This window comes from Natrix helvetica, assembly GCF_964273705.1.
Source record: "Natrix helvetica genome assembly, chromosome: 10".
Classification (NCBI taxonomy): domain Eukaryota; kingdom Metazoa; phylum Chordata; class Lepidosauria; order Squamata; family Natricidae; genus Natrix; species Natrix helvetica.
The window spans coordinates 5,333,702-5,356,428 of NC_138561.1; the positions used below are offsets into that span (position 1 = coordinate 5,333,702).

Below are 22,727 nucleotides of genomic sequence, written 5' to 3' on the forward strand. Positions count from 1 at the left end.
TCCATCCGCATGAGATCTCAAGGATCTGATCCACAAGAGATCTCAGATAACCAATCTACAAGAGATCTCAGGTATACAATCTACAAGAGATCTCAGGTATACAATCTACAAGAGATCTCAGGTATACAATCTACAAGAGATCTCAGATATCCAATCTACAAGAGATCTCAGGTATACAATTTACAAGCAATCTCAGGTATACAATCTACAAGACATCTCAGTTGGTTCAATCCACAAGAGATCTCAGGCATCCAATTTACAAGAGATCTCATGTATACAATCTACAAGATATCTCAGTTGGTCCAATCCACAAGAGATATCAGGTGGTTCAATCCACAAGAGATCTCAGGTATACAATCCACAAGACATCTCAGGCATCCAATCTACAAGAGACCTCAGGTGCTCCAATCTACAACAGATCTCAGGTACAATCAACAAGCAATCTCAGGTGGCTCAATCCACAAGAGATCTCAGGCATCCAATCTACAACAGATCTCAGGTGCTCCAATCTACAATAGATCTCAGGTGCTCCAATCTACAATAGATCTCAGGTGCTCCAATCTACAACAGATCTCAGGTACAATCTACAAGCAATCTCAGATGGTTCAATCCACAAGAGATCTCAGATATCCAATCCACAAGAGATCTGGAGAGCTTTCCATTGGCACTTACCAGTTCCACGGAGATTGCTGGGGCCATTCCACCAGCTTTGTTGAAGGCCCAGGGGAAATTCAGGAGTCCCGCTCCAAGGGCAGATTTGAGCAAGATGAAGATGGCGCCAGATGAGGAGAGCTGGGGGCTCTCAGACTCCAGGGATGGCTTTGCTAGCAAGCTGATGCTCTCTCTAGCCAACTCCTCCATGTCTGAAAAGAAAAGGAGGATTTGGGTGTTTTTATTGCTATCAGCTCTAAGTGGACATCAACAATTCCACCAAAAGTTCTCAATCTGGCTCCATGGCTTTGCAGAAAAGTTCAAATGATTTTCTCCATTGGGGGTGGGGGGTGGGAATGACAAAAATAAATGAGAAGAGGCAAGAGGGGGTCCAAAGGTTTTTTTTCCCCACCCCTTGCCCCACTCACAAGCTTAACCTATAGAGAGGAGGGGGCTGGGAAATGAGAGGAATGTGTGAAATAGAGTAAACAGTCCTAGAACCGAAGGAATGTGAAATGTCATATAAATAGGCAAGTGCTAAAAATAAACGAAGCTTCTCTGGGCAATTTCTACCTACCTACCGCATACATCCCTGCGACCAATTCGCTCTCACAGGGAGGGACTCCTCCAGGTGCCGTCCACTAAGCAATGCCAACGGGCGGCACCCAGGAGTAGAGCCTTCTCTGTGATGGGCCCAACCCTCTGGAATGACCTCCCCCCCCCCCATATCAGAACTACTACCGACCTCTGCTCCTTCCAACAGAAACTTAAGACCCACCTGTTCCAATTAGCTGGCCTGGCCCACTTATAGTCCCATTTATACCTTCTGGCAAACATTTTATCCCGGGATAGTTTTTAGGGGTAGTTTTTTAATGTATTTTAAATTTTTAAATTTTAAATCTAACTTTAACTATTATTGTACAGTAAATTGTATGTTACCTCCTCCAGCCACACCTATATCTATTTATATTTATATTATGTATATTTATTGTTTTTAATATGACTGTACACCGCCCCGAGTCCCTTCTGGGAGAGGGTGCGGTTTAGAAATCAAATAAAAGTTAAAGTTAAAAAGTTAAATTTGCAGCCCCTAAGGCAGGGGTGTCCAAACTTGGGAACTTTAAGACTTGTGGACTTCAACTCCCAGAATTCCCCAGCCTGGCTGGGGAATTCTGGGAGTTGAAGTCCTCAAGTCTTAAAGTTCCCAAGTTTGGACACCCCTGCCCTAAGGGACCCTTAACGTGAAAGACGGCTGCAGGATTTGGGTCTGGGTAGTCTGGAGAAAGGAAGAGTTAGGGGTGACATGATAGCAGTCTTCCAGTATTTGAAAGGCTGCCACAAAGAACAGGGTACCAAATTATTCTCTAAAGCACCGGAGGGCAGGACAAGAAACAATGGATGGAAACACACTCTGCGCATGTGCACACTGGGAACAGGCTCCAGCTGTTCCTCTGCCTTACTGATGTCTGACTCTGAAGGCAGCTGATAACTGTCAGACGGCCCTGGCCCCCTCTTTGCCTCCAACACAGAGCCCTCATCAGAGCCTTCCCCAGACTCCAGGAATGACTCATGTTCCTCCCCAACCTCCTCACTGTCCAAATCTCCTGCCAGCTCCATTGGCCACTGGTGGGCCACAACATCCTCAGACTGAAGAAGTTCTTTGAATAAGCAGTGAAACGTTTCAAATCAAGAAAGAAAAGTCCAGTTGCTATGACTCAACTTCCAGTCTAGTTCTTGAAGTCCACCCATCTTAAAGTTGGTTGAGAAACATTGAGCTGGACCTCTTAAGGATGAGGACCACTGAGCTTAACTCGTCAAAGCAGTTTCTCTAACCTGTCAACAAATTTCAGAAATCCACGTCCTTCTAGCCAATCTCGAACTTGAGATTTCTGAAGCTTGGAGGTGATGCTTCAGACAAAAGAGATATCCAAAAAGTTGGGTGTCTGCTCAAATGTTGAAAGAGCCAAGAGGTTGGCCATGGCTGCATGAAGAAGCCTTTATGGTTTTGTCATGCATTACAGCTGCTTACTTCTTTACTTTACTTTTTAATTCTTACTTTACTTCTTTACTTTTTACGTTACTTTACTTTGCTTTATTATTTTTGGCCCTCCCTCTGCAGATCTCCATTTGCTATCAAAGTTTCAAATTCTTTCAGGCATAAATCATACAGACACCACAGAGACCAGTCCCCAAATGAGCATAACAAAGTTAGTCATAAAGGGATCTGCTTTCATTTGGGAATTTTACAGGTTTTTAAAAGCCAAATGTATGCCAACTGAAAAATACCAAGGCAACATATCAAGAAAGAGAGCTATGCAGAGTTCAGCCTAATTTTCAAAAGCGGGAAGGCACGAAAAAGTGTGGAATAGCGTGGGTGGATGTGTTAAAATATGTATGTGTATATATATGTGTGTGTGTGTGTGTGTGTGTGTATGTATATATGTGTGTGTGTGTGTTTGTGTGTGTGTGTGTGTGTGTGTGTTGTATTTGTGCTGATAAATAAATAAAGGGAGACTAGTATAGATCCATTTCAAACTATTTAGCTCTCATCAGCTAGCCATACCCTCACTGGGATTTGAACTTGGGCATACCAGGGGTTGTAACACAAATACCTATATATATATATCCGTTCTTGGTTCTATAGAAAAACAAATGGGCTAATATATCTATCTATCTATCTATCTATCTATCTATCTATCTATCTATCTATCATCTATCTATCTATCTATCTATCTATCTATCTATCTATCTATCTATCTATCTATCTATCTAATATAATTTGTGTTGTATTTGTGTTACAACCCCTGGTATGCCCAAATATAGATAGATAGATAGATAGATAGATAGATAGATAGATAGATAGATAGATAGATAGATAGATAGATAGATAGATATAGATATAGATATAGATATAGATGTGTGTGTGTGTGTGTGTGTGTGTGTGTGTGTGTATGTGTATATATATAGTGACCTTCCTCCCATATTTAGGCATACCAGGGATTGTAACACAAATACATTCCTATTTCCCTGGCTCAACTGATAAGGAGACGAGCCTGTGGCTTAGCGGCTAAGACTCCTACCTAAGATATAATACAGCCCAGGTTCGAATCCCAGTAAGGGTATGGCTAGCTGATGAGAGCTAATTAGCTCGAAATAGATCTATACTAGTCTCCCTTTATTTATTTATCAGTACAAATACAACACACACACACACACACACACACACACACACATATATATACATATATATATATATATATATATATATATATATATATATATATATATATATATATATATATATATATATATATACATAGATAGATAGATAGATAGATAGATAGATAGATAGATAGATAGATAGATAGATAGATATATGTTGTATTTGTGCATATTTGTGTATATATATATGCTAGGAAGTAAAAAAAAAACAAATTACTGATCTGGTGACAGATAACCAAATAAATAGAAGAAATATTTTAGCCCATTTGTTTTTCTATAGAACCAAGAACGGGTAGATGAATCTTCAGAAATTATACGGAGAAATTTTTAAAAAGAGCTTGATTTGTCAGAACTGAGGCAGGCTTCTATTTATCTGGTTATCTGTCACCAGATCAGTAATTCGTTTTTGTTTTTTTTAAAAACTTCCTAGCCATGTGACCTTCTGATCTCGGTAAGCAGGATAAAGAGATTTTAATCAGCTGCTATAAAGAATTATGAATGGCTAATTGTTCCTGTCATCCTGATTATGTCTTTGCAACCTGCTGAATTTGGAGCCATTCAAAGTGTCCCTTTCAACACCAGCAGCCCACCAAGCAGTGCTTAATCGGCTGGTGTGATTCAGAATTTAGCCGCTGGGCTGGAAGTAAAGGGCTCGGCCATTAAGGGAGGGGCTTGGCACAGACTGGCACACTTTGATATAATTTCGGAAGGGTGGGGCTGGGGAGTCAAAGTCTTTTGAGAACGTTCGTTAATCTTGCCTTCGTGACACCGTAAGTAGAGCCAAGCTGGCCTTTTAACAGCCATGGGGACGTTATTTTATAACCCACTGTTATTATTTTTACAAATAACTCATGGTGGCAAACATAGGCAACACACCTTCCTGCTTCTCCTATTTTTCAGTGAGATCAGTTGGGCTGAGAGTGACTGGCCCAAGGCAAGACTAGAACTCACTGATCCTAGTGATTGGCCCAGAGTCACTCGGATGGGTTTCATGCCTAAGGCAGGACTAGAACTCACTGTCTCCTGGTGACTGGCCCAAAGTCACCCAGATGGACTTTTATGCCCAAGGCAAGACTAGAACTCACTGACTCCTGGTGACTGGCCCGAAGTCACCCAGATGACTTTTATGCCCAAGGCAAGACTAGAACTCACTGACTCCTGGTGACTGGCCCAAAGTCACCCAGTTGGCTTTGTTGCCTAAGGCAAGACTAGAACTCACAGTCTCCTGGTGATTGGCTGGCTTTAATGCCTAAGGCAGGACTAGAACTCACCATCTCCTAATAGTTGGCCCAATGTCACTCAGCTAGTAGCCACGGCTAAGGCAGAACTAGAATTCACCATCTCCAGGTCATTGGTCCAAAGTCACCCAGCTGGCTTTTATGGCTAAGGCAGGGTTAGAATTCACCATTTCCTCTCTCGTCATGACACTTATGGCAAAGAGAAGGCTTTCAGGCACAGTACCCCGTAGCCTCTCTGCAGCAATGGTGGGATTCAAACATGTTTACTACCGGTTCTGCGGGCATGGCTTGGTGGGTGTGGTTTGATTTGGTGGGCGTGGCAGGGGAAGGATACTGCAAAATCCCCATTTCCTCCCAATCAGTTGGGACTCGGGAGACGGAGAATAGATGGGGGCAGGGCCAGCCAGAGATGGTATTTGCTGATTCTCTGAACTACTCAAACTTTCTGCTACCGGTTCTTCAGAACTGGTCAGAACTGGCTGAATACCACGTCTGCTCTGCAGATGCCTCCACGGGGGGAAATGGATTTTTTGCAAGACTACTGAAAGAGCAGCCGGATCTCTGGATTTTTCTCATCCCCAAACGTCACCCATTACATAAGAACTGCCAAATCACGTTAAGAACTCCTTTATTTGCTCTTCCCATCAAATTTCACTTTTTCCTCCATTGTCTCTTCTAGACTGTAGATCTGTAAGGAGAAGCCATTTTCCCCCCTCACTGATGAATTAAGGAGTGGCTCATTACAACTCTCTGCCTAACTTGTGTGTGTGTGTGTGTGTGTGTGTGTATTCGTATATATATATTGACTGATGAAATTACTCGGAGGGGTAACAAAAGGTTTCTGATCAAACCAACCTTTTGTCCAGGGCCATGAAGTAACCTTTTTGGATACTTTTGGCCTGGATGATTGAATTTTCATTGATAAATTGAAATACGTAGAAACCACTTCAGTCGGTATAGCAAGAGTTAGTACATTCCAAAGACTCTCTCACTAACTTTTTTCATTTTATTTTGACTGATGAAGTTATCTGGATGAGTAATAAAACATCTCAGATTAACAAACTTTGATCCAGTTGCCATGATTTTAACCTTTTTAGATAGTGGCCCATTTGAGAAACAGCGAAGTCAAAACCAGTGTTTAAGAAGAATTAAGAGAACCTATCAGACAGCAAAAGATAAAGGTTCCCCTTGCACATATGTGCTAGTGATTGCCAACTCTAGAGGACAGTGCTCATCTCCGTTTCAAAGCTGAAGAGCCAGTGCTGTCCGAAGACGTCTCCAGTATGACTCAATGTCAAAGGCACACGGAATGCTGTTCCCTTCCCACCAAAGGTGGTCCCTATTTTCCTACTTGCATTTTTACGTGTTTTCAAACTGCTAGGTTGGCAGAAGCTGGGACAAGTAATGGGAGCTCACTCCGTTATGCGGCGCTAGGGTTTCGAACCACCAAACTGCCGACCTTTCTGATCGACAATATTTGATCAGAATTACTGGAGAACTGAATTCAACATTTAACAACATTGTTCGAGAACAACTGAATCCTGATTAAGCAAGGCAAGATAAGAACACATTTAATTAATGCAGGTAATCCTCAACTTACCACCATTCATTTAGTGGCCATTTAAAGTTACAACTCCACTGACAAAATTGTCTTATAACCAATCTTCACCCTCCCAACATTCCTCACTGTCATCTGATCAAAATTCAACACTCTCTGGCCACCAACATGTATTTATGACGGCCATGGAGTTTCAGGCGATTTGTTCCAATGATTTGCCACATTGCCAGCTGACTTCTAACAAGCAAAGTCAATGGGGGAACCCAGATTCACTTAACAACGTGACTTACTCAGCAACCATGGCCAAAAAACAAGTCCTAATAATCAGGTGTGGCACATATAACAACCATCCTGCTTAATAAATTCAATGTAGAGAAAAATAAAGTCTTGCGCTTAGGTAAGAAAACCCAAAAGTACACATATACCGTAGACTGGGTGAAACCAGACTTAATAGCAGTGACTGTGAGAGGGATCTTGGAGTCTTAGTAGACAACCAGCTAAATAGGAGCCAGCAGTGTGCAGCGGCAGCCAAAAAAGCCAACATGGGGAGAAATGATAGCAGTGTTCCAAAAAAGCCCATGCAATCCTAAGTTGCATTAACAGAGGGATACAATCGAGATCAAGGGAGGTACTAATACCACTCTATAAAGCCTTAGTAAGGCCACACCTAGAATCCTGCATCCAGTTTTGGTCACCACACTATAAAAAAGATGTTGAGACTCTAGAAAAAGTGCAGAGAAGAGCAACCAGGAGGATTTGGGGGACTGGAGGCTAAAACATACGATGAACGGTTGCAGGAACTGGGCATGGCTAGTCTAGTGAAAAGAAGGACCAGGGGAGACAGGATAGCAGTCTTCCAATATTTGAGGGGCTGCCATAGAGAGGAGGGGGTCAAGCTATTTTCCAAGGAACCTAAAAGCCAGGAAAGGAATAATGGATGGAAACTGACCAAGGAGAGATTCAACCTGGAAATAAGGAGAAATTTTCTGACAGAGAACCATCAACCAATGGAACAGAAGTTGCCTTTGGAAGATGTGGGAGCTTCATCACTGGAAACTTTGAAGAAGAGACTGGACTGCCATCGGTCAGAAATGGTGTGGGGTCTCCTGCTTGAGCAGAGCTAGATGACCTACAGAGTCCCTTCCAACTCTGTTAATCTGTTAATCTGCTAATAATGGAAATTCTGGTCCCAACTCTGCTTTTGTAAGTCAAGGACTTCCTGTATAGATATTCAAGGGGGAAAGCTATTCTCGACCAAATTCAAATCTTAATTTACTGAAGACTCAGTTTTGGCTAAGACATTTTATGGCAGTCCACCAAACTGGCGCATTTTGTTTCCCCGAATTTTTATGTGCAGTTCACACATCTTTTAGTGCAGTTTTGGTTAGCGTTATTATGACTGCTTTTCACTCTACACCCATTGTAGCATCCCCATGGTCATGTGATCAAAATTCAGGCACTTGGCAACTGATTCATATTTATGACAGTTACAGCAGTAGTAGGATTCAAAACTTTTTACTATCAGTTCTGTGGGCATGGCATGGCTTGGTGGGCGTGATGTGGCTTGGTGTGCATGGTTACTGCAAAATCCCCACTCCCTCCCGATCAGCTTTGACTCGGGAATGAGGCAGAGAACAGATGGGGGCGCGGCCAGCCAGAGGTGGTATTTACCAGTTCTCCAAACTACTCAAAATTTCCATAACCGGTTCTCCAGAACTGGTCAGAACCTGCTGAATGCCACCTCTGGTTTATAGTGATCCGCTTTTGTGACCTTCTGTCAAGCAAAATCAGTGGGCAAGCCAGATTCACTTAACAACCAAGTTACTAAATGAACAACTGGGAATGATTCGCTTAACAACTGTGGCAAGAAAGGTTGTAAAACGATGGGGCAAAACTCACTTAGCAAATGTCTCACATAGCAACATACATTTTGGACTGCACTGTGTTTGCACGTTGAGAACTACCTGTAGTTATTTTTCTTTTACTGTTTTAAAAAAAAAACGTTTTAAAAAAAGGTTGGCAAACATTAAGTCCCAATAAGATTGCTTTCAAAACCTCGTTGGATGGGGCATTGCATTTAACCCAAGAAAGAGGGTTAAAGCTCTGGAGAAGAAAAACAAGTCAGTGGACTGGATAAATAATTTTCTTAGCAAGGAAGAGCCCTTCAGAGCTAGCCTGTAAGTTTAAGGGCATCGAGAGAGAGGGGGGGAAAAATCCCTTCGGCTTTTCTTCTGCCCGTTCTCACTCAGTGAAGGAAAGAAATTATTTCTGAATAATAGAGAAAATAGAGATGTCCAGGGCCATGGGGGTAGCCTTGAAGAAAAGATTTAGAAGTGGATATATAAACAAGGGCAGAAAATGTTCCTTAGACATAGAACAAGGGAGTCCACTTATTCTCCAAAGCACCCGAAGACAAGGACAAGAAGCAATGGAGGCCAACGAATCAAGGAAAGAAGCAACCTAGAACGAAGGAGAGATTTCCTGACCGTGAGAACAGTAAACCAGTGGAACAGGTTGCCTTCAGAAGTTGTGGGTGTGCCATCTCTTTTAAGAAAAGATGGGACCGGCATTTGTCTGGAATGGTATTGGGCCGTGATGGCCAACCTATGGCAATGTGTGCCACTGGTGGCATGCAGGGCCCTGTCTGCAGGCATGCCAGCCATCGCCCCAGTCAAGCTACACCGCGCATGTACATGCCTCCCGCTGGCAAGCTGGTCTTCGAGTCTTTGCCGCACATGCGCAGGGGCGGAATGCATGTGAGGGGATGAGTGGATGCATACGCAGGGGGGGTGCTGTGTAGGGGAGTGTGGGGGAGCACAGGGAGGTTGCACGCACACGCGGGGGGAGGGCTGCAGGCGCAGGCGGGGGGGGTCGCGCGCGCATTGCATTATGGGCGCAGGCATGAGTGCACTTTCGAAAAGCGATGGCAGAGAGGTTCGCCATCAGGGGTTTGCGGTCTCCGGCTTGAGCAATTTGCTTGTCTTTTTGGTAAGACAGGTCAATGAGCTTCATAGCAGTGGAAGATCTCGAAAACTACTCTCTCACTAGTTTATTTGATATAAATCCTTAGAACAGTGTTTCTCAACCTTGTCAACTTGAAGATGTCTGGACTTCAACTCCCAGAATTCCCCAGCCAGCATTCGCTGGCTGGGGAATTCTGGGAGTTGACGTCCAGACATCTTCAAGTTGACAAGGTTGAGAAACACTGCCTTAGAAGGATGAAAGCTATTAAAGACTTTCTCAGCTTTAGTGGGCCTCTGCTTCAATCTCTGTAGGTAACTGACCGGATTAAGTTCCATGGAAAACAAGGAGTCTTATATTTACTTATATTTACACCTCCGACTCACACAAAAAGGCACCAAATGGGGAGACTCAGCAGCAACACAAGCATTCATTGCACATATCTATCCCAGGGGGCATAGTTTGAGGAGCCCTGATTTAGTGCAATATAAAAAAAATGTAAATAATTTTTCTGTGGACCCCCCAAAAAATTTCATGGACCACCAGTCGTCCACAGATCAACAGTTGGTGACCGCTTTCTAGATCTAGACACATTTGCCTGGCATTGGTGAAGGTAGAAAAGGTGGAGCAGGTGACCTCTGATAGGGGGATAAAGGGAGGTGGGCCATCTCCTTGGGGATCCTGAAGGCTTTGTGACTTTACACCTGCAGGCTAAACTGTCAGTTGCTGCCAGTTATCAGTTATCAGAGTTAAGATGCCTCCAAGGGGCAGGTTGGTTTTCAGAGGGGCTCCTGGTCTCTAGTGGGTAACCAGTGATCAGTGGGGTAAGTGGGGGAGAGAGTTTGGGTTGGGATGAGGGTGAAGGTGAAAGTTAGGATAAGGGTGAGGTTCAGAGGGAAAGTATTTGGAACACAAATTATAAATTAACACGATCAGTAGCACTCAAAGAAAACATGTATAAAATGTTCCATCCTACCACCAATGAGATTAGCCAAAATGTACCCAAACATGAATCTGACTTGCTGGAAATGCAAAAAACACAAGGGACTTTGTATCATATATGATGACCTGCCTGGAAACTCAAAAATATTGGATGAAAATTTGGAAATGGGTACAACAAATTACAGAGGAACAAGTAGAATACAAACCCAAACTCTTTCTGCTGGGAATAACCAAGGGGAAATATTGAAAGAACATCAAATACATACTAATACATCTTCTGACTACAGCTGGAATAATGTTTGCCCAATGCTGGAAACAAAGTAATATTCCCCCAGATGAATTAGTGATTCAGAAAATTTTGGATTGTGCAGAAATGGACAAGTTAACACTAAAATTAAAAGACAAAGAAGAGTCTGAAATATTATGAAATATGGGATAATTGGTACAAATGTTGCAAAACTGAAATAAAATTAATTCAGCCGAGAAAGAATAGAGAAATGTATAGAACTGTAGATGAATGTATATAAATATAGGAGCGAAATAAGATTGATATGTACAGGTATGATGACATAACAATGTTGATGTGATGATTGTAAGATGTTATGGAAGGAAAAAACAATTTAAAAATCTGCAAAAAAAAAAGGATAAGGGTGAGGTTGAGGATCAGGAAAAGAGTCGGGGAGTAGAGAAAGAGGAAGAGGGAGAGGAAGAGGGGGGACAGGAAGGGGAATAGGGAGGGGGGAAGGGCAAGATAAAGCGGATCACGAGGGGGGAGGGTTAGGGAGAGGAGTGGGAGGGGAAGGGGAGGGGAAAGGAGGGGAGGGGAGGGGAGAGCAAGTTGTACCATACAAACTTCCTTTAGTTTGTACAGTATTGCAATTATCTTTTTAAAAATTACTTTTTAAAAAATACAGCCATGGAGAACTTATTCCACTACATTATTTCTACTTGTTTGCCAATAACTCTCAGCACAATAGCATAATTTAATTATAAGTAAAACTATACAAACTTTCTTCTCTAATATTAAAGTAAGGATCCGGATATGACTGGAATTAACCTCCAGTCCTTTTTCACACATAAGACAAAATTAATGAGTTGGAAATGGAAGTGTACGATGATGACAGTTGCCTCTTCATCCTTTTGTCAGAAAAGAAGGAAGCGAAGACACGTAATGCTGGAACAGAGTTTATCATTATGCGCAAACCAGTGGTGGATTTAGCAGAGTATTATGTCTCTCTGTGGGATGCCTGTCTCACTCAATACATGTGCCAACCCATTTCTTCTCATACTTTTTTCACTCAAAAATACGAGAATATTTTCTGCACTGCTGCTTTTATGATGGGATCCTGGAGTGACTTCTGCTGAGTGTGCTACGCATTGACATTGTGGTGGTACATGTCTTACTTGTGCAATGCTTTCAAGGAGAAACCCCGGGACTTGTACGAACATGGAAAATCAAGCAAAGAAATGTTCAAAGAACTGTGTGAAATAGCAATGGCCAAAATGGAGCCGTCAGTTCTCAGAATGTTCTGTTTCTTATGTACTCCATCCAGAAAGGACCAATCTTAGCATTTCGGGTATGGCTCAGACCTTCCATGGACAGGGAGATGGTTGTGGCATTTGGGGTGGCGTCTGCTCCTGAAAAGGGCCTATATTCAGTGGTGGGATCCTTCCAGTTCGGTGATTGCGTGCTCCCTGCGCACCCGTGCCCGAAGCGTACTCTGCGCAACTGGATGAATCCCAGCACTGCCTATATTCACAAAGGCAGTTATTTGACTTAATCAATCAGGCTGTTGTATCTTCAGGAGCTCCTTGTTTGAATGAATGCATGAATGAATGAATGAATGAATGAATGAATGAATGAATGAATGAATGAATGAACAAAGTGAATGAACAAATGAACCAACAGACCAACTAAGTAACCAACCAATCATGGGGCTGTATTCATGAGCCACTTCCTGTTCTAAATACTACATTTCCAGAAATATGAGAATCATCATTAGAACACGGAAGTGAACAGGTTCTAGAAGAAAGGAGAACCTTCTAAGAATGACCATTCTTTTGGACTTAATTACTATGAAACTAAGGAATTTTGAAATTGACCTGATCCTGAAGTTCACTAAACTTGGGTGGGTGGGTGGGTGGGTAGACAGATAGACAGATAGGCAGATAGACAGATAGGCAGGCAGGCAGGCAGACAGGCAGCTAGGCAGGCAGGCAGGAAGGCAGGAACATATAATATACATATATATGAAATGAAATGAAATGAGAGTAGAGTAGAGTAGAGTAGAGTAGAGTAGAGTAGAGTAGAGTAGAGTAGAGTAGAATTAGATTAGAATAGAATAGAATAGAATGGAATGGAATGGAATGGAATGGAATGGAATGGAATGGAACGGAACGGAACGGAACAAAACGGAACGGAACGGAACAGAACAGAACAGAACAGAACAGAACAGAATAGAGTGAAATGGAATGGAATAGAATAGAATGGGAATAGAATAGGTGGAATGGAATGGAATGGAATGGAACGGAATGGAATAGAATAGAATAGAATAAAATAGAACAGAACAGAACAGGGTGGAATGGAATGGAATGGAATGGAACGGAACGGAACAGAATAGAATAGAATAGAATAGAATAGAATAGAATAGAACAGAACAGAACAGGGTGGAATGGAATAGAATGGAATGGAATGGAATAGAATAGAATAGAATAGAATAGGGTGGAATGGAATAGAATAGAATGGGAATAGAATAGAGTGAAATGGAATGGAATAGAATAGAATGGGAACAGAACAGGGTGGAATGGAATGGAATGGAATGGAACGGAACGGAATAGAATAGAATAGAATAGAATAGAACAGAACAGAACAGGGTGGAATGGAATAGAATGGAATGGAATGGAATAGAATAGAATAGAATAGAATAGGGTGGAATGGAATAGAATGGGAATAGAATAGGTGGAATGGAATGGAATGGAATGGAATGGAATGGAAAGTTGGAAGGGACCTTGGAGGTCTTCTAGCCCAAGCAGGAGACCCAATACCATTTTAGACATAAACTGTATGATAAGCAGCTAAGAGGTTAAAAAACAGGCCAAAGAGAGAAGAAGATACATAATTTTGAGCAATGGGCAAAAGATTTAATTCCAGACCAGTTTATATCAAGCATAATACATTAAACGATGAGCCCTTTCATCCCAGCTGTCAAGAGAGAAAGATTCTACAGGTCCTGATTTTTATAATTGCACCAAGATGAAGCTCGGTATGAAAAAGACGGCTGTTTTCTTCAGGATCCTTTCATCAAATACCTTTTGCCTTCATCAAAGTGTCTAATCTTTGCTGTAATCCCCAAACAGAGAACCATGCACTGAGTCATCTTTACAGGTCTTGCCCTTGATGCTATCCCATAATCAACCTATTGACTATTCCATCATCAAGCCGGGTTAAAAAAAAAGAGGAGGGGGAAAAATCAGATTCACCCCAACAGGATTCAAAAAACCAAGACGAAGATGAAACACGTTTTTTTTTTTCGATTTTAGAAAGACGTTGCGGCTTTGATCGTCTGCCAGAGAGTAAAGCTCTTTTTTTAAAAGCTCTAACATTTAAGAGTTTTAATACAGGGCGTGGGAGTGTTTTAAAAGAAGCCTTCTGAATCATTTGCACAAGATTTTGGACTCTGGGCATTTCATGAGTTGCAATATATGGCTCACCTTTTGTGCAAAAAAGAGAGACGCAGGAGGCAAGAACAAAGAAAAGATGCCAAAAAGAATTTAAGGGTGGAAGTAAAATCCAGTGTTAAAATAAGTGGATGGATCCTATATCAGAATCCTTAATTTCAAACATGCTTAAACTGCCAATGTTTTGTAGAGAACAAAATGTGCTTTGAAAGTTTTTGCGGACTATGAGTCACAGACAGCAAATGGAAAATTTAAGTGGAGGGACCAGGTGGGGTTAAGAGTTTAAAGCGGTTTTTCAAATCGGGATCAGTATGAGATCATGATTGGAAAAAATATATAAGCGTTTTTGTTTCATTTTGTTTAAATTTCGCACACACTGCGCAATGCCAGCAATTCTCACAGCGGTGGCAAGTTTTACATGTTGCAATTCAGCTGCCAGTCTGCTGCTTTGCTGTTGTTGCAAATGTTGTAAAAACATGAGTGGTGCCGTTTAGAAGTGAACTGCATTGTGAGGTTTTCGTATTTTTTGAGATATTTTTTAAGGCAGGCTTCCCTGCCTTAAATCATTTCAAGGTTTTTCTCTGGAATAAAAATAAAAAAGGTCGAAAAAGACTGTTTGAAGGACTGTGTGCGGAGATCGTGAGAGCCTGGAAACTATCAAGGTCACCACTGCAGGTGCTTGAGAAGGAGGTGGACTGTTCCCATAACAAAAAGACATCTCGTCATTGGACAATGTCATCACCCAAGGGTGGGGAGAATGGGAAGCTATTGTTTAACTAGGCAAGTCTTTGCATGGAAAAGTTGGGTTTTTTTTTCCTTAGTACCAAAATGGTGTATCCAATAAAGTTTAACTTTTGGGAATTCAAAGCTCCTGAGAGCGTTTCCTTATTTGGGTTCTCTAGATCATCATGGAGAAAATCTATCCATGTAGTTGCTAGGAGTGGAGGATGATTTGATGGCACATAATGAAGTAATCAATCAATCGGGCAATAATTGTACCCAGCCAGAGAGAAAGAAACTGGATGAATTATTATCCATGATAAGCAGATTAATCAGCTTTCAACCAAAGCCTTTTCTCAAAAATCTCTAGAGACGGAGAACTCACAGCCTCCATTCCATTGTTGGGCAGATCATACCATAAGGAAGATTTTCCTTACATTTAAACACCAAAATTTAGTTTGGTGGCTGTATTCTCGGAGTTGAAGTTCACACATCCTAAAGGTGAGGTTGAGAAACACTGCTGTAAACCACAGTTTATTTATTTATTTATTTATTACTTGAACTTATTAGTCGCCCCCTCTCCCCACAGGGACTCGGGGCGACGTACAAAAGTATTATATAGCGTACAGAGGAGGTAAGAATAAATAAATAAGTTACAATACCTAAAAAAGTTAAAACCCCAGTGAAATTAACCCTTAAAAACTAAAATTACCAATTAAAAATGCCCTGGGCTGGAGAGGTTGTAGTATTATGCCAGGTCAGCTAGTCGAAACAGGTAGGTTTTCAGCTTCATACGGAAGGAGCGAAGGTCGGTTGTTGTCCTGATGTCTGGGGGGAGGTCATTCCAAAGGGTGGGGCCCACTACAGAGAAGGCCCTACTCCTGGGCGCTGCCCTCTGGCACTCTCTGGAGGACGGCACCCGGAGTAGTCCCTCTCTGTGTGAGTGGACGGGTCGCAGGGATGTATGGGGCAGGACGCGATCCCGCAGGTAACTAGGCCCTGTGCCATGGAGCGCTTTGAAGGTGGTAACCAGCACCTTGAAGCGCACCCGGTAGGCCACAGGAAGCCAGTGCAGCTCGCGCAGGATAGGTGTTATATGGGAGAACCTCGATCTCCCCATAATTACCCGCGCGGCTGCATTCTGGACCAACTGCAGTCTCTGGGTGCACCTCAAGGGGAGCCCCATGTAGAGAGCATTACAGTAGTCCAGGCGAGACGTCACCAGCGCGTGAGTGACTGTGCGCAAGGCCTCCCGGTCCAAAAGGGGCCGCAATTGGCGCACCAGGCGAACCTGGTGGAACGCCCCCCTCGCCACGGCTGCCACATGATCTTCCATAGACAGCCGGGCATCAAGGAGGACGCCCAAATTGCGTGCCCCTTCCACCGGGGCTAATTGATCATCCCCGATGGCCAGCGATGGCATATGCTGGTTGAACCGGGAAGCCGGAAGCCACAGCCACTCTGTCTTGGAGGGGTTGAGCCTGAGCCTGTTGTCATCCATCCAGACCCGTACGGCTTCCAGACACCGGGACATCACTTCAACAGCCTCGTTGGGGTGGTTTGGGGTGGAAATGTACAGCTGAGTGTCATCAGCGTACAGATGGTATCCCACCCCAAAACCACGGATGATCTCGCCCAGCGGCTTCATATATATGTTGAACAGGAGAGGCGAGAGGATCGACCCCTGTGGGACCCCACAGATAAGGGGCCTCGCGGTCGACCTCTCCTCTCCTGCCAACACACATTGCGTCCGGCCAGAGAGGTAGGAGCGGAACCATCGTAATACGGTGCCCCCGACCCCCAACCCCTCCAGACGGCGCAATAGGATACCATGGTCGATGGTATCGAAGGTCGCCGAGAGGTCTAATAGGACAAGGATGGAGGAACAACCCCCATCCTTTGCCCTCCAGAGATCATCCACCAACGCGACCAAGGCTGTCTCCGTGCTGTGACCGGGTCGGAAGCCGGACTGGCGTGGGTCTAGATAATCAGCTTCCTCCAGGTGGCGCGGAAACTGCTGAGCCACCACACTCTCAACAACCTTCGCTAAGAAAGGAAGGTTGGAGACAGGACGGTAATTTGCTAGCTCCGTTGGGTCCAGAGAAGGCTTCTTGAGCAGGGGCCTCACCACCGCCTCTTTCAAGGCGGTTGGTAAAAGGCCCTCACCCAGCGAAGCGTTCACCAGCCCCAGTAGCCAGCCTCGTGAGCCCTCCCAGGAGGCCAGTACCAACCAGGAGGGACACGGGTCCAAGTTGTGGCCTCCATAGCCATAGATGGCTTTCAAATGGTTCTTTTTAATATGACCAAAGAGAGGAAAGGTTAAACATCTGAAGAGGAGTCTATTTCATGGATTCCATTTTAAATACATTTATATTAAAACCAATTTAGGTCTTTCCCACTGCTACTTTGACCTAATTGCCCAGTATGATCCTTGGCATGCTGGTTGAAGAGCCGTTATGGTCCTCAAAAAAAAAAAAAAGTCATTTTTGCCATTTTTCTCCTGCACATACCATGTTCCACATTCACCCTAAAGATCCTAAAACTGATATTTGCATAGATCTCTGCAAACCTGTTCATAAATTGAAACTCCAAATATCAGACCACGTAAATGCCACCTGACCTTCAATGGCTGATCTCCAAGTCCGTTTTAATTCCCGTAATGCCCTGGAGACCCCATTCTTCCAGCACTGTGACAAATTTAAACAGACATTATGACACATTTAAATGGCTGCTGCTTATTGTCCTTGAAGGCCTGCCATCAAGGAAACCTCAAGGGGGTCACCAAGAGAAGATCCATCACAAGGCACAGAACAGAATAACAGAATTGAAAGGGACCTTGGAGGGGGAGAGAGAGAGGGAGAGAGAGGGGGGAGGGAGGGAGGGAGGGAGGGAGAGCGAGAGCTCTCCTAGTCCTTCTTTTCACTAGCCTAGACATATCCACTTCCTCCGACTGCCCTTCATATGTTTTAGTCTCCAGCCATGTAATCATCTTGGTTGCTTTTCTCTGCAAAAATAATGTAATATTTGGTTGACGGTTTACACGGTGTTATGTTGACTCTCAACATAACAAACCCTCTCTCTGGGTTTGCTTTTGCAGCCCTCTCTAAGCGGTTTAAAGAATTAGCCTATTGCCCCCAACAATTTGGGTCCTCATTTTACCCACCTCAAAAGGATGGAAGGCTGAATCAAATTTGAGCCAGCAAGAATCAAACGCCTGGCAGTAGACAGAGTTAGCCTGCAATACTGCATTCTAACAGGAGGGAGGGAGGGAGGGAGGGAGGGAGGGAGGGAGGGAGGGAAGGAAGGAAGGAAGGAAGGAAGGAAGGAAGGAAAGAAAGAAAGAAAGAAAGAAAGAAAGAAAGAAAGAAAGAAAGAAAGAAAGAAAGAAAGAAAGAAAGAAAGAAAACAGCAGCACTTAGACATATGCCGCTTCACAGTGCTTTATAGCCCTCTCTCAGTGATTTACAGAGTCAGCCTCTTACCCCCAACAATCTGGGTCCTCATTTTACCCACCTCAGAAGGATGAAAAGAGGAGTCAACCTTGAGCTGGTGAGATTTGAACTGCAGCTAGCAGTCAGCTGAAGTAGCCTGCAGTACGGCACTCTAAGTACTGTGCCACCTCAGCTCTATATGTATGTTGTCTGAACTAAGCCAAGTGTGGTTTGTTTATTCAGTAACCAACCCTGAGTAACTTAGCATTATCTCAACAAGCTTATAGTGGTTTGCTAACCATGACTGATATTTTTGGGACAACCCAAATAGACTCAACTCAATACCTTTTGGTAACAATAGAAGAGAATATTTGCAGCTCAGAGTTGGAATATGGAGTGCTTGGTACTCTCTGAGCTTGGTTGTTTTTCTTGCAAATGTTTCATTGCCAAACTAGGAAACACCATAAGTGTTAGAAGGGAATGGGGTTTTCAGGGAGGAGGAGGAGGAGGGAGGAGGAAGGAGGAAGGAGGAAGGAGGAAAAGGAGGAAGGAGGAAGGAGAAAGGAGAAAGGAGGAGGAGGAGGAGGAGGAGGAGAAGAAGAAGAAGAAGAAGAAGAAGAAGAAGAAGAAGAAGAAGAAGAAGAAGAAGAAGAAGAAGAAGAAGAAGAAGAAGAAGAAGAAGAAGAAGAAGAAGAAGAAGAAGAAGAAGAAGAAGAAGAAGAAGAAGAAGACGACGACTATGGAGTTCTTGGTGCTTTCCGAGCTGGATTGTTTTCTTGCAAACATTTCATTACCCAACTAGGTAACATCATCAGTGCTATCAGGGAGTAGTGTTTGCTCTCTGCTTGTATCTAAGTGGAAATCAAGCCATAAACAACAACCTAATCAAGGAACTATCAAGAAGAAAGCAACTATTCCACCATCATTCACAAAGCAAGCCACTTGGATGAGCTAGTTGCAATCCTACAAGAAGCCATTGAACAGCGTGAAGGATACGTGGTTGAGAAACAAAGCACGAAACTTTTAAGAGCAACTCTACCACTAACTTTTTCATATAATTAAACAGGATTACTGTTAAGACACAGAAAAATGGATGGTATCAGAGATTTAAAAATAGCAGCACCAATTAACTAGAGTCACATAACTCGTAAGAAAATCAAAATGCCTCACAGATGAATAATTTTAGAAAGTAATGATCTTTACGGTTCTGGAACGTTCACTGGGGTAACGATTTCAGTGCCCTTTTTTTCTAAAATGGCTCTCCCCCCCCCACCCCCTTCTAATTTCAAAATCTCTTTAACTTTCCAAAGGTAGCCCCTATGCCCCCGAGCTGACTCATTGAAGTCAACATTTGGAAACAGGTTAAAAACCTTGAGCGTTGCTCAGAAGATCATTGGGAATGCAAGAGATTGTGTAAACCAACCGAATAAGAGAATTGGAAGGGACCTTGGAGGTCTTCTAGTCCTGCTCACACGGAAGACCCTAGACCAGTGATGGCTAACCTTTGCCTTAAGGTGTGCCAAAATTATATCTGCGCACGCTATTGTACACATGTGCATGCCCACCCACCTGCACATTTGCAAGCGACCTACCCACCCACCACGCATGGGCGAGTGGCACCCTCCCTGTATGTGTGTGTGTGGGGGGGGAATTTTCGCCCTCCACAGGCTCCAGAGGCTTTCATGGAGAGGGCAAAAAGGGCCTGTTTGCCGACTTCCGGTTTGTGTGTTGGGCTGTTTTTCACCCTCCAGAGGCTTCAGGGAAAACGGCCCACCGCACAAACCAGACTCCATTCCTGAACTTCCGGTTTGTGTGTTGTTTTTCGCCGAAAAATGGCCGAAAATGAAGGCTGAAATCAGCTGGCCAGCGCATGCATGCACGCTGGAATTGACAGGGCCGACGCCTCCCGTGGCCTAAGAAATGGCTCCGTGTGCCATCTGTGCCATGCGTGCCAAAGGTTCGCCATCACAGCCCTAGACCTCCAGCAATGAAGCACCCACAACTTCTGAAGGCAACTTCTGTCCCACTAATGATTTGTTCTCATTGTCAGGAAACTTCACCTTAGAGCAGTGGTTCTCAACCTTCCCAATGCCGCGACCCTTTAATAGAGTTCCTCATGTTATGGTGACTCCCAACCATAAAATTGGTGTCTCAGTTCCTAAGACCATCGAAAATATGTGTTTTTCCGATGGTCTTAGGTGACCCCTGTGAAAGGGTTGACCCACAGGTTGAGAACCACTGCCTTAGAGGATTAAAAAACCCAGACCCACCCTGGGTTTTAACCTATAAAGATGTACAGAGTTTAGTACCAAGCTACCAAGTGCCATCAACACATCTGATATTAATTTTACCAGGGAAATTGCTGATTATATCTCATTACCACAAAATAAGTTGTTCTTCTAAGAGTTTCAAAACTCTTATTATCAGTTTAAAAATAAGGAAGACATAAAGGCACATTTGCTGAACATGGCTTTGCTTTCACATTCAGGGCGAATAGTGTTTCCACTGAAATCTGTTTTTACCTAGTTGCGCAAACCGGTGACATAATACCGTGGATTGAATTTGATTTGGCCGGATGTCATTGCAAAGTACAAAGTCCTTACTACAAGACAATCCCGATGAATTAAAAGATATTTGTAGTGAAAGTTAGACTATTTTGGACAGTGATGCGACACCTGGAAAAATATACCATACTTCACTTAATCCTCCAGGGAAAGACTGAAGGCAAACGAGTCCTGGTAGAAGAACACCATGGCTTCATAAATCTAAGGGACTGGTTTGGGCAAAACTCAGCAGCACTTCATGCGGCTGTTGATAAAAATAGGATTGCCAACATGATTGCCAATGTCTGAATGTAGACATGGGGGGGGAGGAGGGGGGGAGAAGGAGAAGGAGGAGGAGGAGGAGGAGGAGGAGAAGGAGAAGGAGAAGGAGAAGGAGAAGGAGAAGAAATTATTGAAGGAGTAGAGGAGGAGGAGGAGGAGGAGGAGGAGGAGGAGGAGGAGGAGGAGGAGGAGGAGGAGGAGAAGAAGAAGAAGAAGAAGAAGAAGAAGAAGAAGAAGAAGAAGAAGAAGAAGAAGAAGAAGAAGAAGAAGAAGAAGAAGAAGAAGAAGAAGAAGAAGAAGAAGAAGAAGAAGAAGAAGAAGAAGAAGAAGAAGAAGAAGAAATAATTATTGAAGGAGTAGAGAAGAGTAGCAAAAATGATCACTGGTCTGGAGCCAAAACTGTACAATGAATGAGAGAACTAGGTATGTCTGGCCTAACAAAGAGAAGAGTTAGGGAGGATATGAAAGCTGTCTTCCAGTACTTGAGGGGTAGTCCCAGAAAAGAGTGGCCCAACCTATTCTCCAAAGCATCTTGAGGGCAGGACAAGAAGCAACAGGTGGAAGCCAACCTAGACCGAAGGAGAAATTTCCAAAGGGTAAGAACAAATTATTCACTGGAATGGCTTTTACCTCCAGAAGTTGTGGATGCTCCATTGTGGAGGTTTTCAAGAAAAGACTGGGCATCCATTTGGAATAAGGTCTCCTGCTTGAGCAAGGGATTGGACCAGAAGGCCCCTTCTAACCTTATTTTCTACGCCCTAAAGCAATACAGCTCCTTTTTCAACACAGAGTTGGTGGCAACCCTGAGATCCCGGTTCAAGCCTAGGGACAGTTTGTCTTGTGTACACAAGTTACACCACTTGCTATCTACAAGAACAATGGGCCAGTGAAAGACAATAAAGAAAGAAATCTGATGTAGCTTAAGTTCCCCTCATAAATCTGTTTCCGCTAATACCCACCGTTCGGGTTTTAATACCTCTTCACCTGGGTTTTTCCTTACGTATCGGCATAACCATGGCAACCTTTCTCCTGAAGCTTTGAAATGGCAAGGTCTGTTTGCACACTCGCAAGGATCTTTGCCGCTGCTCCCTCCATTATCTCTTACCACCCTGCTTGCCCTCAGAGGTGAGAACAATGATCCGTGATCGGGTATCTGATGGCCATGGTGGATTGTAAATCCTCGAGACATAATTGGAGCAGATGTTACACTTCTGGGCATCTCTCGTTGCCCATGAACAGTTCTAAACGCACATCTGGAACATTTGATCACTCTAGGGCAGGGGTGTCCAAACTTGGGAACTTTAAGACTTGTGGACTTCAACTCCCAGAATTCCCCAGCCAGCCTGGGAGTTGAAGTCCACAAGTCTTAAAGTTCCCAGGTTTGGACACCCCTGCTCTAGGGCCACGATGGTGGAGCTGGGCACACGAAGCAATATCTGCTGGCACGGGAGCTGTCAACTCCAGCACCCATGTGCATGCCGGCCAGCAGATTTTTGGCCTT

The 22,727-nt window shown here is 43.6% G+C and overlaps 1 protein-coding gene across 4 annotated transcripts in view; it reads right to left on the reverse strand.

Annotated features, from left to right (window-relative positions):
• SLC38A8 (solute carrier family 38 member 8) overlaps positions 1-22,727 on the reverse strand; it is a 49,868-nt gene that overhangs the window by 22,272 nt on the left and 4,869 nt on the right. For all 4 annotated transcript variants that reach the window (XM_081963364.1, XM_081963361.1, XM_081963363.1 and 1 more), the window contains one exon: positions 673-863. In XM_081963364.1, the coding sequence (XP_081819490.1) occupies positions 673-861 (189 nt within the window). In that variant the 5' untranslated portion in view covers positions 862-863. The remainder of the gene's footprint in view (positions 1-672; positions 864-22,727) is intronic.